This window comes from Lactuca serriola, chromosome 8 (assembly GCF_051521515.1).
Source record: "Lactuca serriola cultivar US96UC23 chromosome 8, Lser_US96UC23_V15, whole genome shotgun sequence".
NCBI lineage: Eukaryota > Viridiplantae > Streptophyta > Magnoliopsida > Asterales > Asteraceae > Lactuca > Lactuca serriola.
The window spans coordinates 18,704,636-18,727,910 of NC_136415.1; the positions used below are offsets into that span (position 1 = coordinate 18,704,636).

The following is a 23,275-nucleotide window of genomic DNA, read 5'->3' on the forward strand; positions in this document are numbered from 1 at the left end:
AGCATGACTGGACCGCCTCACCAGGCCTTCAGTTCATCTGGACCACTCTCAGAACCTTCAGCCAATCTGGACCGCTCTCAGTGCCTTCAGTTTGGCTGGACCGTTCTCCGAGCCTTCGGCCTGACTAGTACGCCTACCGGCCTTCAGTCTATCCGGACCGCTCAACTAGCATTCAACATTCCGGGCTATCCCCCCGGAAATCCTCCCATGCATACCGTTCTAGCCCTCTAGAGGTTCCTAACTCTAACTCCATCATACATACTTAATCCCGACCTGCTCCCAGGCCCTCCACAATCAAATGCCCTAGGTCTGAATCCCGCCCCGCATGTCTGACTCTTACTCCTATCAGCCTATACTCTGGGCTGACAGTATACTTGCTGAATCCCAATAGCTAAGCACTTACAATTACTCATCGATCTCCCGGAGAATTCTCCAATTCTCCCCCACTTGGGTACTAACTATCGACCACCGGTCGCCATTACCGACCTCCCAGAACAACTCTTGCACAAAGAAAACACTTACACGCAGACTGCTCTCACAAGCATAAACAACCTCAACGAGATCTCACATCAACACTAATCAACCTACTCGAATGAAACTCAATCTGCATCTAACCACTCCTCAGAAAGCAGATGCTACCCGGCCTGCAACCCAATGTCGGGTTTCCACTAATAACCCTCATGAATGATAACCAACGGAATTCCCAAAACAATAACCCATAACCAAAACCACAACCCGCAAAATGACGAATACCACATCGAAAACCAAACAAAATACCAGCTCATAAACATTACACCACAATAATCACAAGATAATAAGACATCAAGAAAGAAACATACCCGTAGCTGCATCCGGCACTGCCCTGACCTCCTCTGCTACAAGCTGAAAAGCACGACCCTGAGCCCTTGGGGGCTCTGCTCCACCCTGACCTCCACCTGTGATCCTCAAAGTGGCCGGTGCTGGAGCCTGCACCAGTCCTGCAACAAGCTGTGGACAGTTGACCCTCAAATGCCCAACCTGATGACAATGATAGCAAATCCTCACATCCCGAACTGGCGCTGACTGCCGACAATCCCTCGCATAGTGCCCCTCCTTTCCGCACTTGTGACATGCACCATCGGACCTACAAACCCCGGTGTGACCCCTCCCACACTTCTCACAAGTGTGACTGCTCAGATCCCCCACTCTAACATCAACGGTCTTAGACCGTTTCGGCGCCGGCTGCGACTGCACCGGAGCCTGCCTCAGCTCACGCAACTGCAACTCAATCTCTAACTCACACCGCCTAGCGGCCTCCTGCAACTCCGACAAGGTCTCGCACCTCTACGCAGACACAAACTGTCTGATGTCTCTCTTGAGCATGCTCAGATATCGAGACATCTGAGCCTGCTCCGAAGCGAAATCTGGGCAAAACATCGCCCTCTCAGTGAACATCCTGGTGATCTCAGTCACCGATTCCGAACCCTGCTTCAGCTCAAGGAACTCCTGAGCCAATCTCTCCCTCTCAACTTGTGGAACATAACGAGTGTTGATCATTTCTCTGAACTGATCCCACGAAACCGTAGCCCTCTGCGCATCCGAATATGACCCCGTGGTCAATCTCCACCAATCCTTCGCCCCGAGCCTCAACAGGTTCAGAGCACACCTCACCCTCTGATCAGCAGGGCATGAACACGTGAAGAAACACCCCTCCACGTCTGATAACCACCTCATAGCAACAATCGGGTCCTGAACTCCATCGAATGTGGGAGGCTTCGTATTATCGAAGTCCCGATACTGAAAACCCCGACTAGCTCCTCCCCCTACCGCTGCTACAGCCGCTGTAGCCGCCGCGGCAGCCGTCTCAGTGAGAGCTGCATAGCGCTCATCAAAATACTCAACCATGGCGGTCTTAATCGACCCAAACAACTCTGGCAACTCAGCCCGGAACAACTCAGCAATCTCATCACGCAGGATCTCACGAATCCTCGCATCCAACTAGCTCGTGCTCATCTGACCGATAACCTCGGGAGACACCGATCCGCCCGGAACTCTCTCTCCAGCTCCCGATCCTGACCCGGATCCACTCTCATCATGCCTCGGAATCTCCATACTGAAAAGAAACACCACACAAAATCTCAGATTCTTCCCACCATCCTGGGATCCAACTCTCTCCACCCAACCCTAGAGATCATGGTTTCCCTGATACGCATATGGGTCCTATGCTTTCAGTAGTACGGGCCCATACTACCTTCCACACCTACCCATATTTGTATGAAGTACTACCACAACGCCCTAGAGAAACATGCATAACAACGCTCAACCCTCACCACTAGAGGAACACTGAAAATATCCCATAAGGAACCCTAGGCTATAGGCATCACAAATCAGGCAACATATCATGAAATCTTGAAGATCCCTAGCCTATCACTAGCATGCTGTTCTATCAAAGCTCAAAAACAAATAACATGCATGGTATTTTGGGATTACTTACTGGCTCCGGCTGATCGTACCTCCGCGTCCTCCCTTACTCATTTTGAAAACCATTTTAAATACTCTTTTGAAAACTCTCCTCGATTTGAGACTGGAGTCACACGAATGTTCCTCCAATTCACTCAAACCTAGGCTATGATACCAACTTGTAACAACCGAAAGATACAACAAATTTTAAATTTTTCAAAACCATCTCGATTCCATTAAATCTTTACAAAAAGGTTTTCAATACAAAACATTTAACGTGTTCCCAGAATCACAATACTATGAAATCATGAGGAGCGGTACGATCACGCCTTCGCCTTGCCACAGTCTCCTGAAGAACCTGAAAAACATGAAACCACAACTATAAGCCCGAAAGCTTAGTGAGATATCCCCAAAATACCAACCACAAATACCATACACGCATAACATGCCATAACGTATCCGATCACAGAACAGCCATGCACTTCGGGTCTACTGTGGGACTGGTCCACCGCACCGGCCTACAGTCCACCTGGTCCACCCTCTGAGTCTATCCACATACATCGAGTCTACAGTATGATTGGTCCGCTCGCTCCCGGGCCTTCAATCCACATGGTCCATTCTCTGAGTCTACAGTATGACTGGTCCGCCTGCACCGGGCCTTCAGTCTATCAGGTCCACTCTCCGAGCCTTCGGCACGTCTGGTCCGCCCTTTCGGGGCCTACAGCCTATCCGGACCGCTCGCTGGGCCTTCGGGACAACCGGTCTGCCCTGGGTATCTTGGCCTACAGCACACAGCAGGACCCGCCTCAACCCAACTCCAGTCCAAACAACCATGTGCACATATACATACAATCATATAGCAATTCACAGTCAACAAGCAGATCAAACAGATCACATAGCATATCATCATCCTAACCAGGATACCGACCTAACAGGTCACTAGCATAACATCTCCCTATCTCTCAGGATACCGATCTCAATCAGGTCTCTAACATATACCATCCTAGCTCTCAGGATGCAACAAATCATAGCAACAACGTAACAACAACTACCCGGATCTCAATCCGATAAGGGTCGGCCTTGGTGCCTTAGACCCTGTTGATATAGTGAGGATAACTCACCTCGAAACTGCCGACTGAACAGATAACCCAAGCTGCTCCGATCACTGATACGATCTCCACCACTGGACAACCACCAATGCACTGAACTCAAAACAATAATCAACAATTACCAAAATGCCCCTGGAAACCACAGGCCAACCCTTGGTCAAAGACAAGGTCAAAGCCAACCCCTGACTGACTCTACTCGCCGAGTCAACCCGATGACTCGCCGAGTCCCCATACTCAGAACTTCCCTCAATCTGTGACCTAACTTGCCGAGTCACCCCGAGACTCGTCGAGTTCAACAACTCTGAGTCCACTCGCACACAACTCACCGAGTCATCCCTTGACTCCCCGATTCTCGACTCGACCAGAAAAATATTGGGACTCTTCGACAAGACTCGCCGAGCCCAAGAACAGACTCGCCGAGTCTAAGGTTATCTTCAACCTACTCGTCGAGTTGTTCATACAACTCACCGAGTTCCAGGCCATCTTCATCCAACTCGCCGAGTTGTTCTTCCAACTCGTCGAGTTCCAGCTCATCTTCAAGCAACTCGTCGAGTACACCCATGTGACTCGCCGAGTACCATCGGTCTGAATCCATTCAGAAGCATTCCAGGCCATGCAATTGCTCCAAAACATAGATCTAGCCTCCCACAACTCATCCATCACGTAAAGTGGCAAACTTTACGTGAATCCAAAGAGATCTATGCATTTTACATAGGGCTAAGGTTTGGGACATGATAGCTTCATCCAACACTCAACACAGGGACTTTCATGCATTCCAACTCTTCTCCTTTCCAGATCTGAGGTAGCAACCTTAGATCTAACCTCTAAACTCCAACACTTCCAAATATAATCTCTAATACCCCCAAAATGATGCATCAAGGAAATAGCAGCTCAAAGACGAGATATTACCTCAAAAGAACGCCCCAACTGCAATGAAACTTGAATCCAAGCAAAGCCCCTTGCTCCAAGCCTCTCCTTCTCTAAGATCTCTTCAATAACCACCTCTCCAAGCTCTAATTTGCTCAACAATGGTGCTTCTCCACGATTTTAGGGTTTTTGGGACTCAAGGGGTGATAAAGAGGCTGGGAGGAAAACATAATGTTCTTTATATAGGGCTCAACCCCGAGAATTAGGGTTTTCTCTACTCAGCACCTACTTGCCGAGTCCACCTCATTGACTCGCCGAGTCGGCTACTTAACATGCGACCAAATCGCGACTCTACTCGCCGAGTCCATCCATGGACTCGCCGAGTCACTCTTTCCCAACTTACTCTTTTAGCCCTTTCACTCTACTCTTGATATTTCGGGATGTTACAGACTTCTTATGAGGAAGTTATGATTTTTCGAAGTTTCGGCTTAATGGTGTACAGCCCGAAGTTCGAGTATTAGATCGAGCGGTTTTTAGCCGACACAACCTAAAAGAGAATCGAAGATCTCATTATTAGTTGCATAACGATAAAAAGACAGACAAAAATGGACATCGGATAAAGAAGTTATGAGATTTTAACGGACCAATCCTGTCCCGGCCTGTTAAAAATATAACTTTAAAAATAAAGTCAAAATTAGCCGACGGAGTCTAAACGAAAGTTGTAGAGTACGTCTCCACCTAAGCGTGGATATAAAGAACGTCAAAAACGGAGTTCGTATGAACAAGTTACAATTTATAATAGCATATTTACGTATTAAAATAAAGTATAAATCATATATACGTACACATATATATACATATGTATTTATCATTAGAAAGGTATCGACGATGCGGTCATTATAAGACTAATGTTGAGTTCTTTCGACATTAATTTAGTACAAATATCGTTAAATCTATTTAAATTAGTATTATAAAGGGGTGTTTAGTTGTTTATATAACTATAAGGTCATTAAGTAATTATGGAGGGTAGTTTTTGTAAATTCAATGACTATAAATAAGAGGCTTGGGCTCTCATATTTCTTGCACCATTCTCTTGATTCAAGAGTCTTTCTCTCCTTATCCCCCGAGCATTTCGGTCCCCCGTGATTCGACTTCTCTTTATGTAGTTTTAGTATAGTAAGGTGAGCGCTGAAGCGCTGCAAGAATCTTTCTTAGAAAGATTCGGCGACGAAGTTCTGCCCCTGCAGAGCCCGACTCCTAGATAAAATCTACTTGTAAGTAAGTTATGCTTACCTTATTTTAAATATAGTTTATATTTAAAATTAGTATTGTTATTATAAATTTATAATAAATATTTGAGCTATTATTATGACTTATATAAGTGTCGTTATAATATCTTTTCAACTACTCACGGTACGGGGAATCTAGTTTAAAGGGCCGCATAGAGTTGTTGGATTTCAGAAGTGCTATACGTCAAAATGGTCCTGACCTCCGGTGTTTTATGTCTGGCCCCTGTCTGTACATAGTGGTTGGAAAGTATTGTTTAAACGCTTATATAATAATAATAATAATAATAATAATAATAATAATAATAATAATAATAATAATAATAATAAGACTAATAATTAGTCACGATAAATATTAGACTAAAATCTAGTGGTAATAATACTAGGTTTCGTCGAAGGAAATTATTTTAAAGTAAACGAAGCGCTGTCCGAGTACCGAATCACCACCTTCTTAGGTGAGTGCATAGTTACTTTCATCTTACACATAGATATGAAGTATTTTATATAAACTACGTGCTATGTGTGCATATTATCTGAATACTTGTTGTCTATGCTGGATGAATGTTTTTATACATGTTTTAAATGATTTAAACTATATACGTATTATATATATACAAATATGTTGGGTATGACATGGGTAGATGAATGATGAGAGATAAAAGATGATGTGAGTAAACATAGGCAGCTATAGACTTAGTGCCTAATAAATAACATCGGCAGCTATGGACTTAGTGCCTATTGGACAAACACTGGTAGCTATGGACTTAGTACCTGTTAAGAATTGGTAGCTATGGACTTAGTACCTACTAGATAAACACCGGTAGCTATGGACTTAGTACCTGTTAGATAAACACTGGTAGCTATGGATTTAGTACCCGATGAATAAACTATAGCAGCTATGGAACTAGTGCTTTACGAACGAGCATTGGCATCTATGGATTTAGTGCCAGCCCTATAACCCTGGAAGCAAGGGACTTCGGAATAAACGAATGCAGGATAGATGACTCTTAGGATAGATCCTTAAGAGTAAAGAAGATAATGAGGATGGGTAATGTGACATCCCTAATTTCACGGCCAGAAAAGACCGATTTGTTTATGCTTTGTTTTAAAATCAGCGTTATCTTTTAAAGAAAGCAGTTGCGGAATTTGTTCCCAAAACAAAATATGATAAAAATTATCAAAGCATTTCTTTAAAGAAATGTATTTTCATTATATAACAAAATCTCGGGATGCCATGTTCAATACAGACCAAAAACATAAACAGAACAAAATAGACCTTACAACAGTTATTTATAACTATGGATCTATAATCCGAAATCTCTCGTCAAGTCCACCAACTTATACTCTTGTGCCATTACCTGTAATGCAAAGAAAACTGAGTGGGTCAGGCTTGGGAGCCTGGTGAGCATATAGGGTTTTCAACCCACAATAATATAATCATTATAATTAATTATCAAACAATCAACTCAATTTCCCATCGCCATTATCTTCCTTAATCTTAAGGGTTTACACTAAGAGTTATCTATTCGTTTACTCCGTATTAGGCACTAAGACAATAGCTGCCAAGGTTCCTTCGTAAAGCACTAATTTCATAGTTGCTATGGTTCATTCATCGGGTACTAAATCCATAACTATCAACGTTCATCTCTACGGTACTAAATCCATAGCTACCAAGGTTTGTCTATACGGTACTAAATCCATAGCTACCAAGGTTTGTCTATATGGTACTAAATCCATAGCTACCAAGGTTTGTCCATATGGTACTAAATCTATAGCTACCAAGATTTGTCTTTCGTCTCATCCTCAAACTCATCCATCATCACACACCAACTAATTCGTCTACCCATGTTCTACCCAACATATTTGTAGATATAACATACATATACAGTTTAGATCATTTAAAAACCTGTATAAAACAATCATTCAACCACCATCTCAAGTAAATCAACAACATATAAACATAGCACGTATTTCATAGCAAATACTCCATATCTATGTGGTAGAAGAAAGTTACCACACACTCACACATATAAACAACAATATACTTAATATATTCAAACATTACTTGTATTATTATCGTGTTTATGAAAGGGACTATACATTCACTTGATCAGAAGATGATCGAACAGCACTACGGCTTGCAATGATAGTATTCTTCGGTGAAACTGGGATCACTTCACACACTGGGTTTCTCGCGGGCAGAGCTTCGGCTCGGAAACTCTTTTCTTCTCGGGATCTTCGTGCTTCGGGACTTGATTCGGGTCTCGGGGCGATACCGGGGCTTCGGGTGGTTAAAATTGCACGTAAAACGATGTAATATGGGAGAGAGATGAGAGAATGAGCAACCAAACCCGGCTGGCCCTTCAAATCTATTTATAGGGCAAAACTGGCCCTTGCCACGTCGTGGAACCATTTTCCACGTCGTGGGCTTGGTCGTCACTGCACATCTGGGGGGCTCCCGGAGGTGTTAGAAGACTTGCCACGTCGTGGCACTGCTTGCCACGTCGCGGTATCTGACAGTTTTGGGGTTTCGCGCCCCGAACTTCAGAAATTCATAACTTTCGCATACGAACTCCGTTTTCGACGTTCTTTATATCGACGCGATGGTGAGATTATGCTCTACAACTCTCGTTTAGACTCCATTGGCTAATTTTGAATTTATTTTTAATATATTATAATTATATTACTTATATATTATTTTTAGTAGGCCGGGACAGGAAAACTTCGTTCGAAATTCATAACTCCTTCATCTGAACTCCGTTTTTGTCTGTCTTTTTATCGTTGGACTACTATCGAAGACATATTCGACTCTCGTTTAGATCACTAAGGATAGATATCTATCTACCTTAAATTCACTATTTACGTCGCGCTGGGTCGCGCTAGGTCGTGTCGGTTCTGTCGCGAAACTTCGACAGGTCATAACTTCTTCGTTATAACTCGGATTTTGGCGTTCTTTATATGCACGGAAACCTTGTGACATATACTACAACTTGGTTAAGATTACTCCTTCTAAATAATATTCCATTAAAAAGTCATTTTTGATGCTTATCGTCTCTAAAATGACTAGCCCAGATCTACGGGCGTTACAGGTAATTGGGTTGATTGTTTGATTGTTTAAACATAATAATTATATTATTGTGGGTTGAAAACCCTATGTACTCACCGGGTTTCCCAACCTGACCCACTCAGTTTATTTATATCACAGGTGTTGATATGAAGTCAAATTACACTGAGAGATTAAGGAGATATAAATCACTAGTGATATTGAATATAAGTTCTGTTTATGCTTATGTTTCTGTATTGACGATGACATCCCAAATGTTTTAAAATGAATAAAAATACTTCTCTTCGGAAATGCTTTGATAACGTATTTATCATGTTTTGCTGGGAACAAATTCTGCAACATTTTTATTAAAAGAGGTACTCTAATTTTTATAAAGCATAAACAAAATCGGTCTTTTCTGGCCGTGAAAATGGGGATGTCACAAATTTGGAAACCACTACCCATAACGTCCATCAACCCATATAATTTGTACTTCTTTTTCCTTCCAGGTTCACTAATCGGAGGTGCGGCGATGGTGGTGGGCCACTGTCAATGACAAATCTGCGATGGTGGTGGGATTTGAATGGATTAGAGGTGGTGTTGATCTGGTGTGGTTTGGGAAGGCCGAAGGAAAAAAGGGAAAGGGAAGGGGAACGATATGATATCTCCAACAAAGTGATGCTCTTCTTTTTCTCTCTCCCAGCAGCTCCAACGACGACGGTAATATCTTTGGCAACCCATCTTTCTCTAGTTCCGGCAGCACAAACAGAAGATACAGTGAAGATGAAAGGATAGAGGGTTGTAAGTGGGGTTAGGGTAGAGATTGTGGGTTTGTGGTGCTAGGCATTATTTTTATTTTTCTTTTTAATTGTTAATAATAAACAAATCAAAAAAATATATCAAAAAGAAATAAAAAGGGTAAAATAGTCATTTTATGTCCGTCAGGGATGGTCCGAGTGAGAAACAAATATTATAGGGATGGACCGAGTTAATTTTTGAAAATAGGGATTAAACGTGCAATTTGGCACTTGAGCAAGGGACGAATCATGTAATTTACTCAAAGATATATTAAGGAGTAAATGTGTACAAAAATATTAAGGATTAAATGTGTACAAAGTGAAAAATATATTACCCTATTAAGTCATTTTTACCGGCTAACCTGAAGTAGCCGGTAATAAGGACTAAATATGTACAGTTTAACAAGTTAAAGGGGCAAATATGTACGAAAAAAAAATCAGTGATTAAATGTTACAAATCAAATAATATATTACCCTTTTAAGTCATTATCCCTACATATTTATGTAAATAAAAGAAGATTATATTTACATTTTTAAAAGTTAAAGGTGAAAAGTAAAACTTATAGGGGCTTAATGTAAGTATACATCTGTGGGGTCACCATCCTATTTTTATAAATGAATTTGAAAGGGGTCTAGAGCCAAGACGACTGGAGATGGGTTTTTCGAAATTATATAAAGGAGCGAACAATATCATTTTTTCATTAACACCAAATGGAAAGTTGGATGCATGACGTAATTAAAGTTGTTCCATTTGATCGACATTGTCTTTCCTTTTCATTAATTTATATGCCTAATAACAATCGATACAAGTTTATTCTATTGGAAGCAATTATCTTGATCCAGATTCCAGAAGGTCAAAATCTATGGCGTCAAACGAAGAAGATGAAGAATACCCATCAATAATAATCATGAAAATCATGTCGCATCTTATATCTAAATTTACAACCAATTCAATAAGATCCAAACATAATTCCAGCATCCGTGGCCACTTACCCTTCTGGATTTCTGCTGTAATTGAAAGCCATCTCTCATCTCGAAGCACGACACTAACATCCAAACACCACCACCACCATGATCACCTATCGTCCACCCACCACAGGTCGCTGTCGCGGCATACCCTTCACCTGTCAAATTAAACAATGAACTATATAATTATGAGATGCATGGACTAAGAATTTTGATCCAATTAAGGTGGGAAGTATGTTTTAATAATAGTTTTATTTCAATATCTGTCGTCTCTTGGGCAAATGAAAATGCAAAAATAAATTTCAAATGGAGCTAGCTTATATAATTTTGATCAAATGACGTCCTCCATCTGTACTTTTTGCTCACCTAACTTCGTAAAACGACATTACATCACTTAATTTCATTGAAATCGTGTATAAAGCCTCCTACGATCGACTCTACAAAGAAACTAGAAAAAGATCGAGCCGAAGCTCGAGTTAGAAAATAAAAATGGCGAGTTGGGTTCAGTCAGTGTTGGTGGTTCTAGCCATGGTCTTGTTTCCGACCACCGTTGAGTCTAAGGTTTGGCATTACAAGTTCAATGTAAGCCCGTTTCCTGTTTCTGATTTCCGGATACTTAATTGGTGCACCAAGTAAGTCAAAGTCCTTGTTTAATTCTGAGGGTTTTGGTACTAAATTGCAGGTTGTGATGAAGAACATGACTAGGTTGTGTGAAAGTAAACCCATCGTTACTATAAACGGAAAGTTTCCAGGGCCAACTTTATACGCTAGGGAAGACGACAGAGTGATCGTTCGAGTTGTGAACAAGGTGCCACACAACATCACTATACATTGGCATGGAGTCCGGCAACTACGAACAGGGTGGTCCGATGGGCCGGCGTATATAACACAGTGTCCGATACAAACAAACCAAAGCTATCTCTACAAGTTTAATGTCACCGGACAAAGGGGTACGCTTCTTTGGCATGCACATATCACATGGCTGAGAGCCACCGTACACGGTGCTATCGTCATTTTACCTAAACACGGCGTTCCTTACCCTTTCCCTAAGCCCGATCATGAAAAAATCATCGTGCTAGGTAAGACCTGGACCTAATTCTACATCTTGAGCGATTTTGAAAACTAAAAACGATGGTTTTTATTGGTTTTTGGTAGGAGAATGGTGGAAATCCGATGCCGATGATGTTATGAACCAGTGGGTTCAAACTGGTATGCCGCCTAATGTATCGGATGCACACACCATCAACGGCTATCCGGGGCCAACTCCTGGTTGTAGTTCTTCTGGATTCACTTTGCATGTTGAAGCCGGAAAGACATACTTGTTACGTATAATCAACGCTGCATTGAATGAAGATGTGTTTTTCAAGATAGCGAAGCATGAATTTACAGTTGTTGAAGTTGACGCATGTTACGTGAAGCCATTCAAAACGGATACCATATACACCGCTCCAGGTCAAACCACAAACGTCCTTTTGACCGCCGATCAAAAATCCGGCAAGTACTTGATGGCGATCTCCCCTTTCATGGACACCATTGTGGCGGTTGACAACCAAACCGCTATAGCCACCCTACGCTACAAAACCACCAAACCCTACACACCACTTACCCTCACCACCCTTCCGGCGACAAACGCTACTCCGGCCACCAACTCCTTCATTGAGTCTCTTAGAAGTTTGAATTCCCCAAAATACCCTGCTCTTGTCCCTTTGAAAATCGACCACTCTTTACTCTTTGTTGTTGGTGTTGGAGTCAACCCGTGTCCCACTTGTGTTAATGGAAGCAGAGTTGTCGCAGGCATCAATAATGTTACATTTGTGATGCCCGACACAGCTCTGCTTCAAGCACATTACTTTAACACAAGTGGGGTTTTCACTGATGATTTTCCTGGAAATCCGGTGACACCTTATAACTATACTGGTAGTGGGCCCACGAACATACAAACGACTAATGGTACAAAAGTTTACCGGTTAGCGTATAATTCTACTGTTCAAGTTGTGATTCAAGGTAATGGGATTATAGCACCCGAAAGCCATCCGATACATCTTCATGGGTTTAACTTTTTCGTGGTGGCAAAGGGATTAGGGAACTATGATCCGGTGAATGATCCAAAGAAATTCAATTTGGTCGATCCCGTTGAGAGAAACACTCTCACCGTACCTACAGCCGGATGGATTGTTATAAGATTTAGGGCTGATAATCCAGGTAAATATCAAAACTTAAAAACGTACAATTCAAGATGATACTTTAAGACACATTTTAGCTAGGTGTTAATTTTTAATATTAATAATTGTGGTATATGGTAGAAGTAAGTTACGGTTTTACCCTTCCTTGTAGGTGTGTGGTTTTTGCATTGTCATCTCGAGGTGCACACGACATGGGGTCTTAAGATGGCCTTTTTGGTGGATAATGGTAATGGGCCAAATGAGTCGATTATCCCGCCACCAAAGGATCTCCCGACATGTTAGGAAATTGCATTCCCCTGAGAAACTGACAATCCATGAGATTGTGAATACAAAATTCATTCAAGTGTAGAGTGCGAGGTCTTGATACAAACAATTTGTGCATGTGAAAGGAGAATAAAGTGGAACTGATAATTTTGTGATTTTAGTGGTTCAGTGGTTGATTCCATGTTGTCGAAACTTGTTTTGGTGTGTGAGAATTGCATTGTAGGTGTTTGTTGTTGATTTGAGGAAACCATAATGTAAGTTATTTAATTTTATATGAGGTTAAACTTAAATAAAAAAATTCCTGAAGAAAAAAAAATGGCAAATTACAAACAAAACGCGCCAGGTAGGGGTCGAACCTACGACTTTCTGCTTAGGAAACAGACGCTCTATCCACTGAGCTACAGGCGCCTTATTGATGTATTTAGCACATAAAGAGTATTAATTGGTTTTCTAATTCTAACACTATTTCTTTTAGCTTCCATCTTCAAAAGAAATAATAAATAAAATTTATCATATTCATAGCAAAGAACAAGGTATTCTTCAAAGTATCTACACATCACATCGTGTTATTCTTTACACTATTTAGTATTAGGTTAGTTATAAAAATAATTAAATTTTTATAGTAAAACCTTTTAATTGTTAATCAGTTTTTTTAATAAGTTATTAATTCATTAAGAGATTTATATTTTTTATTTATGTAAAATTATACTGGTTGTTTCAAATAAATATGAATTATTTTTCAAGATATATGAAATAGTTTTTAATTGTGAATTAATAAAAAAATAATATATAATGAAATGTGAATTAATGAAAAATTAATAATAATATTTATATAATGAACTTGACATTTGAAAGAATTTCATTCAATTTAGGTGTAAGGTTGCAAATGAATAAGCAATTGAATTCCCTCAAGATTCATTTATTTGTAAATTCAATGAAATTCAATACCAAACATTTTCATTGGGTAAAAAATAACTGAAAGATGTTACACGCATATTTTCAAAAACTATTCATCGTGAGGATAAAATATGCAATTTAAAAAAAGTTACAAAAAAAATTAACCGATATAATAAACTAAATTATAACATAAATATAATATGCTAGAGTATTTTGGATTATTTTGTTTTTTATTCATTGCACAATAACAAAAGGAACATAATATGTTGCTATAAGTTTTTAATGAAGCCAAAAAAAAAAAAATAATAAGGCTATAATAATGGAACGAAAATTACATTGCAATTCCTATTTGCTCTTACTAAAAAAAACAAAAAAAAAAGCCTAAATTGTAACATTGTTACAAATTGGAAATGAACATAAATCACAAATCCAATACATGAATGTGTTGCCTTTGTAACTTCATCTACAACGATTTAAAAAGAATAAAAAAATCAAGTTAATTACATAATGTGATGTCTTTGTAACTTTTTAATATATTTAAAAAAATTAATTATCGAGGGCATATTTGTTTTTTTATTGGGCTATTTCCGAAGAACTCATTCGATTCTTTCGAATTTTTTCTTCCTTTTTTTTCCTTAAAACCCCATAAATTGAGGAAAAGAAAATAAGAAACATGATATAACACACATTAGACACACATATAATGCTCTAATATATAATGAGTTAAAAGCAAGAAAACAACTTACTTTCATTTATTAGTTTGTCATAACAACTTACTTGCACTTAAAGTTAGATATTGTAATATTTGTTGGCATTTAGCACAAAGAATTAAAACTATATACAAGTAAACATTGGTTTGTGAGATATGAACCCTGTAGCTAAAAGTGCTACCTAAAATGCAGTATAAAAAGCAGTTGCCTTAATTTAATCTTTGAATTGTTTTGAAATTAACTTACATAAATTGCCCTTATAGTTTTACGTTCTATTCATAAATCACCCACATACAAACCCTTTTTTTCACTTTATACCCTTACAACCCAATTAACTTGCCCTTTGCAACATTTTTTTTTCCTTTTTTATCCTTATTACAATAGATATCTTTTTTTACTTGCCATTTGAAACCCTTTAACTTTTTTTTTTCATTTTTATTGTGAAAAACTATATTTTTATAAATACATCTTGCAAGATCGGTATATGCAATGGTATAGACTTTATATACTTTTCTACCAACAAATACAACTATACTTACTTTTTATCAACACAATTGTTAAATTTAATTAAAAAAAGATTGGACCCACCGCAACAACTTTTTTATTTTTATTTTTATAGTTATGTCATCTATATTTTTGTAGATTATTCAAAAGCTTTCAACTAAATAGTCTCTAAACTCTTTTTAAATTTCCTTATATCGAGCACTGTACTATTTCTATTTAAAGTTATAGTTTTATTGATTATTTAAAAACCATCAAACTTAAAAAAACAGTCTCTTAACTCTTCTTAACTTTTGATAATTCACTCGATGTTTATTTCTTTTAAACTTTTAGTATTTTTAAGTTATGATATCCTCATGAAAAACACACACGTAGGAACCTGCAACAAAATGCGACTCAAATACTAGTTGTGTACACATAGCATTTCATAATCAATTTTAATGAACAAAATGCTTTAATGCCAAGTAGGATGCAATTATTCACTGTACTTTGAAATATGGCTAGTGCTAAATATTAAAATAGAAATGGATAATAAGGCAAACATGCAGCTTTAATGAATCACATGTATATTTATTTTCAACATCAAACTGTAAATAGGAAATAATGATTCTAAAAAAAATTAATATTATGATTTTTACACATGCTTTTACTGCATTTTTCTATTATTCCCAAAATACCATTTCGTTTAAAAAAAAACCTTTCATGCTCCAGATTATTCATTTCTTTTATTTATATAACTACATTAACATTTTTTTGGACAAATATGCCCTTGAAAAACAAACTTTTCCACAATCACACCCAAACAATTCCAACAAACAAATATTGTACCATGTTTCCCTAGTTAATATCCCTAATAATTTTCACTTCTGTTTAAAGTAGTATACAGTCAATAAAATATTTATGGAATAAAGTTAAAATCTATTTATAAATCAATCAGTGATATTCCACTTAAATCTACATAAAGGTCTACTGCATACTCGAAATAATAAAACTTATTTGTACCAAAGTCCTAGCCTCGTTACTTGTTATTTCAAAACTAAGCTTATCAAGTGAACCAAATTTTTTGAGAGCCTAAGGTATAATAACTTAATATGGAAAAAAAAGAAAAAAAAAAAGCATACATAAGCCAAAAATGGATAAGAACCTACAAAGTATAGTGATTTAATAAGAAAAAGATTGAGAATACAAGGATGTAATGGAAAGAAATGAAAGTAAGTTGATATTCCTTCCGATTAAAACACTATACTTTGTAAATGGATTGAAAGTAAGTGCTTTATTGTAATAAGAAGAAGTGAAAGTTACTATTTAAATGATTAAACAAAAGTAAGCAGCTTGGTACACATGAACGCTACATTACATACATATCATAAAATCAAAATCTTGAATATTTTTTATGAAACATTCAAAGTCGTTTGTTTCCATGAAGAATGGATCGAGTGTTTCCCACTTGAATAAGCGATTTTACTGGTGGTTAGCACTCCCCCCGCTGATTTATTTTCTAGGATCTATACCCTCTGATCACAACAAGCATGAGAACAAACCAGGCAGCTACTCATGAAATTTCTTTGTGAGTAAATTCGACTAAATGAAGATTTCTGAAAATATGAAAGAGGTGTCAGATGATGACTTCCTTATATCATACACTTCAGAAAAAATTTCATCTATTATGAAACTGATGGATTTTCAATTCGGTGAACAATCATAAAACAAATAATTAAATTTTAACAAACCAACCAAATCCAAAAAAAAAAAACATAACTAATTAAACCACCCCAAAAGAGATGTCCTCACTGAAAGAAACATGACGTAGCATTTAGATTTGAAGTAGCGGGTAGCTTGTAGTTTGTAGCGTTTTGTTAAACGCTACATGAAGTAACATTTAGATTTGACGCGTTTTGTTTAAACTAAACGCTAGAAGCTTCTAGTGTCGAACAAAACTTTCTGTTCAAAATGGAGCGTTTTGTCAAACGCTAGAAGCTCCCAAACGCTCCATGCCGAACACGCCCTAGGTGATTTAAGAAATCAAAATTTAAACCAAAATTATCAAACGTAGTAGAAATCCACATGTTAGTAAACTTGTAAATTTGTTGAGATCCTCTTTTCTTGAAGAATCATTGGTGCTTCTTATCCTCAATTAGGAGAAATTAAATATTCTCGTATTTTTTCTTCCTATCTATTTAAGATGATGACAAGTGTACAAATTTAAAATCTCAATCAAATTTAAATTAAATTTAATGACACTTGTCACCATCTAAAATAAATAGGAGGGTAGTAGAAACAAAAAGTAGGAGGTTATTTAATTTCTCCTTCAATTAGTGTGTTGAGAGATAAATGAAGCGATAAGGGATTTTAAAAGACGAGAGGGAGTGTATGATAATATTGAAACTGATTTGGAATTGACTTTGTAAAAGAATCAGGGAATTAGAATGGTATCAAAACAACAAACTGTTAATTGTTTCCTAATTAAATGTTTTATTATTTAAAAAAATAAAAAAATTTAAAAATAACAACTGTAAAAAGCTGATGTGTCATTTTCAGAGAGATGTAAAATAAAAATGTAAATTGTAAGAAAATGACAAGTGACACGTAAACCTATTATTTTATTGATATAAGGAGATTTACAATGCGTTATAAATTTACACTTCTTAGAACATCAACCATGCATTGAATGTCATAGAGGAGTTCAATTGATTGTCACATCATCTTTCTTCAATCTATACAACTCTATCATTTTGTTTCCTATAATGCATTGAACTCTACAAAGTAAAATAAAATGTTAGAAAAATATAATTTATTAAACTTTAATTTTTCCCATTAAAAAGTTCAATGACCATTAAACTTAAAATTTATTGAATGTTAAAATCACATCTTATAATGATAGAGTTTCTTCCATTGAATGACATATAGACTTGTTATCTCATTTAACTCTCTATTAAACTTACCATTTATAATAGGGATGAACAGTTTTTCCCAAATCCCGATCATGTACCGGTACTGTACCGAAACCGGTACCGAACCGTACTGAATTTAAAAATATGGGACGGTACTTGGTACTCCAAATACACAAAATTTGGGATTCGGTACCGCCGGTACCGGTACCATTACCAGTGATTTTAATTCGGTTCGGTACTCGGAACTAACTTTTGATCGAATTCGGTTTTCGGGAAATCGGGAACGATACGGATCGGTACCGGTTCCGTCTCATGCTCATCCCTAATTTATAATGCTCTTATAAGCACATATTCTAATACCAAATGATCAAAATCATAATTTCATAATACCATCCTCATTCTCTCCCATCAACTTCTCACACAACATATAATTATATAAATGTAATCATCTCTTTTCAAATTCTAACACTACTATTTTTTTCGGCGTCCATCTTCAAAATAAACAAGAATTAACTAATTAGGGATCATATATTCATATTCATGGCAAAGAACAAGATATGGCCACAAAGTATTTACACATCGTGTTATTCTTTACACTATTTATTTACAATGCCTAATAACTTTACACTCCTTTATAAGCACATATTCAATACCAAATGACCAAAATTATAACAACCCATAATTTCATAATACCATCCTCATTCTCTCTCTCATCAACTTCTCACACAACATAAAAACAAAACGAATATATCAAATACCCAAATCGATCATATATCATCTTCTTCCATTAATCTTCCTTTTATATATCTCTCTAAATGGAATAACAGAAGGAGGGCAATCTGTTCTTGATCCAGCAAAAGAATAATACGCAAGAACATGAGCAGGATGATCCACCACTTTATCTTCACCACAATTCACCCTTCTAGAAGGAATTATCTCAATATTCCAAAAAGGTCTCGCCATAGCCAAAAAATCACACCCATTCTGCGACCCTCTATACCCTTGAACCCAAAGATACCTAAGCGATTTCAACTCCAAAACAGCATTCGCGAGTGCATGTTCACTAAAACAACACCCTCGCACTTCAAGCTTCTGTAAACTAGGGCACCCTTTCGAAAACCCTAAAAGCCCTTTATCAGATTCACCAACATACCCTAACAACATCCATCGAACATGTTGACTGTATTGACCGATGTAAGTCAAACCCTCGTCGGTCAACCCTCCTGGCCTGAGATAAAGAGCGAATCTTTTGAGTTTACGGCATCCGCTAAGTAGAGATCGGACACCCTTGTCGAGGGGTAAATCGGTAATTACGTCTTCTCCGTCGAGCAAGACGAGACGGAAGTCGGAGAGGTTTGTTAAGTGGAGGCCCATGGATTCGAGGGCGGCGTTTGTGATATCGGAGACGTAAACGGCGATGTATTCGAGGAGTAGACAGCCTTTGGCTATGGCTGTTAAGCCTCTTTGAGATACGACGCCTTCTTCGTATTCCATTTCTTGTTCATCTGCTCCTCGTTCCACTCTTAATCGTTTTATTTTTTTGCATGAATTTGCGAGAACTTCAAGTCCCCTGTCTCCAATCACTGTTCTTGTCTGTTTATCAAGAGAAAAATACAACATTTTACTCTTTATGTTATTGATTTTAGTCCACGAGATTGCTTTATTTTGTGTTTTTATTGAGAAGGGTATTTTAATTTTAAATACATAACAAAATAGTCAAATTTTATCAACATAAACCACAAATTAGGTCACGAGATTGCTTTATTTTGTGTTTTTATTGTGCTTTTGTTGAAGGTATGTTGTTAAAATACATGGCTAAATAGTCGATTTTCTTGATTTTCTTGAAAAAGTTACAGTTTTTAACGACAAAAACAAAGACGAAAAGACCTTTTTTTTTTTCAATTTCATCGTTACCAAGAAACCGAAGTTATTGATTTTTGATACGTGACATTTTTAGTATATTCTAGAATGACTTCTATTTTTTGTTTATATGATAAATGTTAAAATTAAAAGATCCATTTTTTTACTGTTATAAATGTCAAAATTAAAAGAAAAGGCTTAAGAAAATATTAATAGAGTAGGAAAATGGATAAAGAAAAAGATAAAATGATATTCAATTTCTCTTCTAGATTATATTAAAATTTAAAACATCAAGCATCAATTTTGGTCCACAAGATTGCTTTATTTTGTGCTTTTGTTACTTCAGAAGTGTATTTTACATACACGACAAAATAAATAGTCAATTTTACTAATTTGCTTGAAAAGTTACCATCTGTATGCAACTTTTAATGTTGGGTCCTTTCAAAAGAAAACGTCCCAATTCATGGACAACTCAACACCAAGAAAGTCATGCTATCGATTTTAGTCCACAAGATCACTTTATTTTGTGTTTTTGTTGAAGGGTTTTCTAAATACATGACAAAGTAGTCACAACTTTATTAATTTTCTTGAAAAAGTTACCATCTTTGTCGTGACTCTGAAGTTGGGTTTTTCAAGAAAAATAAAAAACGAACACGAAAACGAAAACGAAAAGGATTTTAGTTTTTTTTACCTCAAGAACTTCAAGATTGGGACAACGTTGGAGCAAGAGACAATGATCCTCTGTGTCAAGAAGAGCATAAAGGAGATCAAGTTTCTTGAGCCTTGATGCAAAAGGAAACACAATTGGCATTTCAGAACTACTCATGTAATTTAGACCTAAACGACATAATCTTGGAGGATATGCCACGTCACCATACCCTCCTGCTTGATCATTAAAGCAACCCCCACCGAACTCTTGTAGTGAAACAGCTGCCCGAAAGAAGCCAACAAGATCCAAGATCTCACAATCCCCAATTTTGACTGAAACTAGAGACTTGCATTTTGTAGCTATGAGTTCAAGATCTTTAAAATTTACTTGTGAAAGATCTGTCATGTAAAAGTTTAATGTCTCAAGCATGGTGTTGTTCAAAGCAAGCTCATGTAGCCATTCTCCATCTTTTTCTGTTACTTGGCTCTCTTCAAGAAACAAGGTTTTCAAGTTCCTGCAATAATTTGAGGGGTATTTTAGACATTTGACAAATAGTCTTAAACTCTCTTAAGCTTAGTAGCTTACTCTATATGTTTTGTCGAATGCTGTGGTTTTGATGGATGACAGAAGTATTTTTTATATATATAACAGATCAATATTTTGTCTTTTAAGGGCAAGTTTTCTAATTACAGACATCATAATTGAATAGCAAGTATTCAAAACTTCAACCAACTTGATGTTGACATTAAATGCAATAACAAGTTAACAACTGCTACACAAAGAAAGTTTTTAATAATCCAAATGAAATTGTTAAAAAAACAACATATCAGAAGACAAATACACAATAATCATGACATGGGCTTGTGAAAATGATGCACATATACAAAATAAAAACATCTAGTATTTGAAAAGATAATGATCAGATTAAGCAGATTAGGGGAGAAAAAAAGAAGATGAAATCGCATGATATGATTGAAATTGAAATTATTATGCAAAAGAGTAAATTTTTGAACGATAAGATACCTGCAAAAACGTGAAATATGCAACAGTCCATCGGTGGAAAAGCCAGAGCACTTATCAAGCTTAAGAACCTGAAGAACATGGCCACGAGCTCTTGCGAGTACCTCAAGATCTTCATCCGTCACAATCATCCGTCTAAAGTGCACAGCCTTTAAGCATCTGAAAGATCTCGCAAATTCCTCAACCCATGGCGTCACAAACCCGCCCCAATCCTCCGGGATCAAGTTATACATGGCGGCGCGTGGTTTCCCTTTTAACTTCAACGATTCCAGATACGGGAACCTCCGCCATAGCTGCTCCGGCGTTGACGAGTAACACAACGCTATTGTAACGTGCTTCCGAGTCTGCGCATCTAACTCGTACCATCTCCGGCACACCAAGGAGACTGATTGCCGATCACGGGAGTCATGTATGTAAGGAATCACGCATTCGAAAACGACATCCGACATGCCGTGAATCCTGTGGAAGTTGTAACTCCGATCTTCCATGATTAGATTCGAAACACACAGTGATGAAGCTTCGTTTACCTCAAGATTTTCAACTACATGATTGAATTAAAATAAAACATGAATGAGATGTGATAGTCGATATTCATGGAGAAAATAAAGAAATATCGGTTTAATATATAAAAATTGGGGATGATTGAGATCCACGAATGTTAAACTAGAGAGATAGTTGGAGTGAGTGTGGGTGATGGAGGTGTTAAATGTTAATTGGGGAGAGACAAGTGGTTAGAGAGAGAAACCTTTTTTACTCTTTTGCCAAAAACTAAAGTGGATAGAGCGAGAAACTTTTTTTTCACAGACAACTATCAATCTTTAAAAAAGGTTAATGTTGTTTGTAGATAAGAATTTCAAATATTTATTTTTGCTTATTATTAAAAAGGTTAATGTGTTATTTATTTTTTATTTTTTTGAAAAGCTGAATATCAATAAATAAATAAAGTTAGAAAGTACAAACTAGAAAGGAAAACACTGTAAAACAGAAAATAAGGATTATAGCCAAAGACTATATTTTAAAATAGTATCCCAAATGTTATGATTGGTAGTGCGTAGGGGACGCAATGTTAAACCTTAAATGTTATGATTAATAGCGGATCATTATATTTGTTAAAGTGTGATTTAAGGTCTTAATTATATATATAAAATTAATCATTATCTATATTTATTACCGTTCATTTTTATATACATATACAACTTAAGATAGTTTTTTCTTAAGGTACGACGTTAGGTATAACCATTAAAGTCATCACTAGCTTTTTAGAGCCATGACCACAACAAAAAAATAAAAATGAAAAAAAAACAAATTTTACATGATAGGATACTCAAATGTGAGCTTACCAGTAAGACCGGAGGGTATGGGAGGGACTCTTCCCTCATTTTTGGTGGGCCATACCCCTTTTTCCTTCACTTCCCTTTCCCTCACCTAAAAGCCAAGGAATGGGTGGTAAGTCCCTCACTTTTTTTTTAATATATTTCATACATATATTATACTCATTTTGTAGGGAATTAAAAACAATGAATTTTGATATATTTTTTATATTTTTATAGTATGTGTATAATTTTATAAATGTTAAAAAAGATTAAAAAAAAAAAAAGTTGACCAATAGCGTGAGGAGAGAGAGTGCAGCACCCCCTCCCTCCACCTCTTTTCCCGCGTTTCTTTCCCTCACCCACGGAGTGGTGTGTAGGAGTGAGGGAAGCTTCCCGCACCCACTCCGTTTAGCCTAATAATATAGGGAAGGGAAAGGTCATCCCAAATTAAGAAAATGAAGACTAGGACAAGGATAAAAA

The 23,275-nt window shown here is 37.2% G+C and overlaps 2 protein-coding genes and 1 non-coding gene across 3 annotated transcripts; 1 reads left to right on the forward strand and 2 right to left on the reverse strand.

Annotated features, from left to right (window-relative positions):
• The first annotated feature begins 10,891 nt into the window (after positions 1–10,891).
• LOC145069447 (laccase-4-like) lies at positions 10,892–13,392 on the forward strand. The gene is made up of 4 exons (XM_079016384.1): positions 10,892–11,089; positions 11,190–11,586; positions 11,663–12,709; positions 12,842–13,392. The coding sequence occupies exons 1-4, from the start codon at positions 10,997–10,999 to the stop codon at positions 12,970–12,972; spliced, it is 1,668 nt and encodes a 555-aa protein (XP_078872510.1). The 5' UTR covers positions 10,892–10,996; the 3' UTR covers positions 12,973–13,392.
• TRNAR-CCU (transfer RNA arginine (anticodon CCU)) lies at positions 13,290–13,362 on the reverse strand. Its single transcript has one exon. It is a non-coding gene; the product is annotated as a tRNA-Arg (tRNA).
• Positions 13,393–18,511: 5,119 nt separating the features above from the next.
• LOC145065812 (coronatine-insensitive protein 1-like) lies at positions 18,512–22,099 on the reverse strand. The gene is made up of 3 exons (XM_079012896.1): positions 21,486–22,099; positions 20,505–20,976; positions 18,512–19,546 (listed from the first exon to the last, which is right to left on the reverse strand). The coding sequence occupies exons 1-3, from the start codon at positions 21,968–21,970 to the stop codon at positions 18,728–18,730; spliced, it is 1,776 nt and encodes a 591-aa protein (XP_078869022.1). The 5' UTR covers positions 21,971–22,099; the 3' UTR covers positions 18,512–18,727.
• Between the last annotated feature and the right edge of the window lie 1,176 nt (positions 22,100–23,275).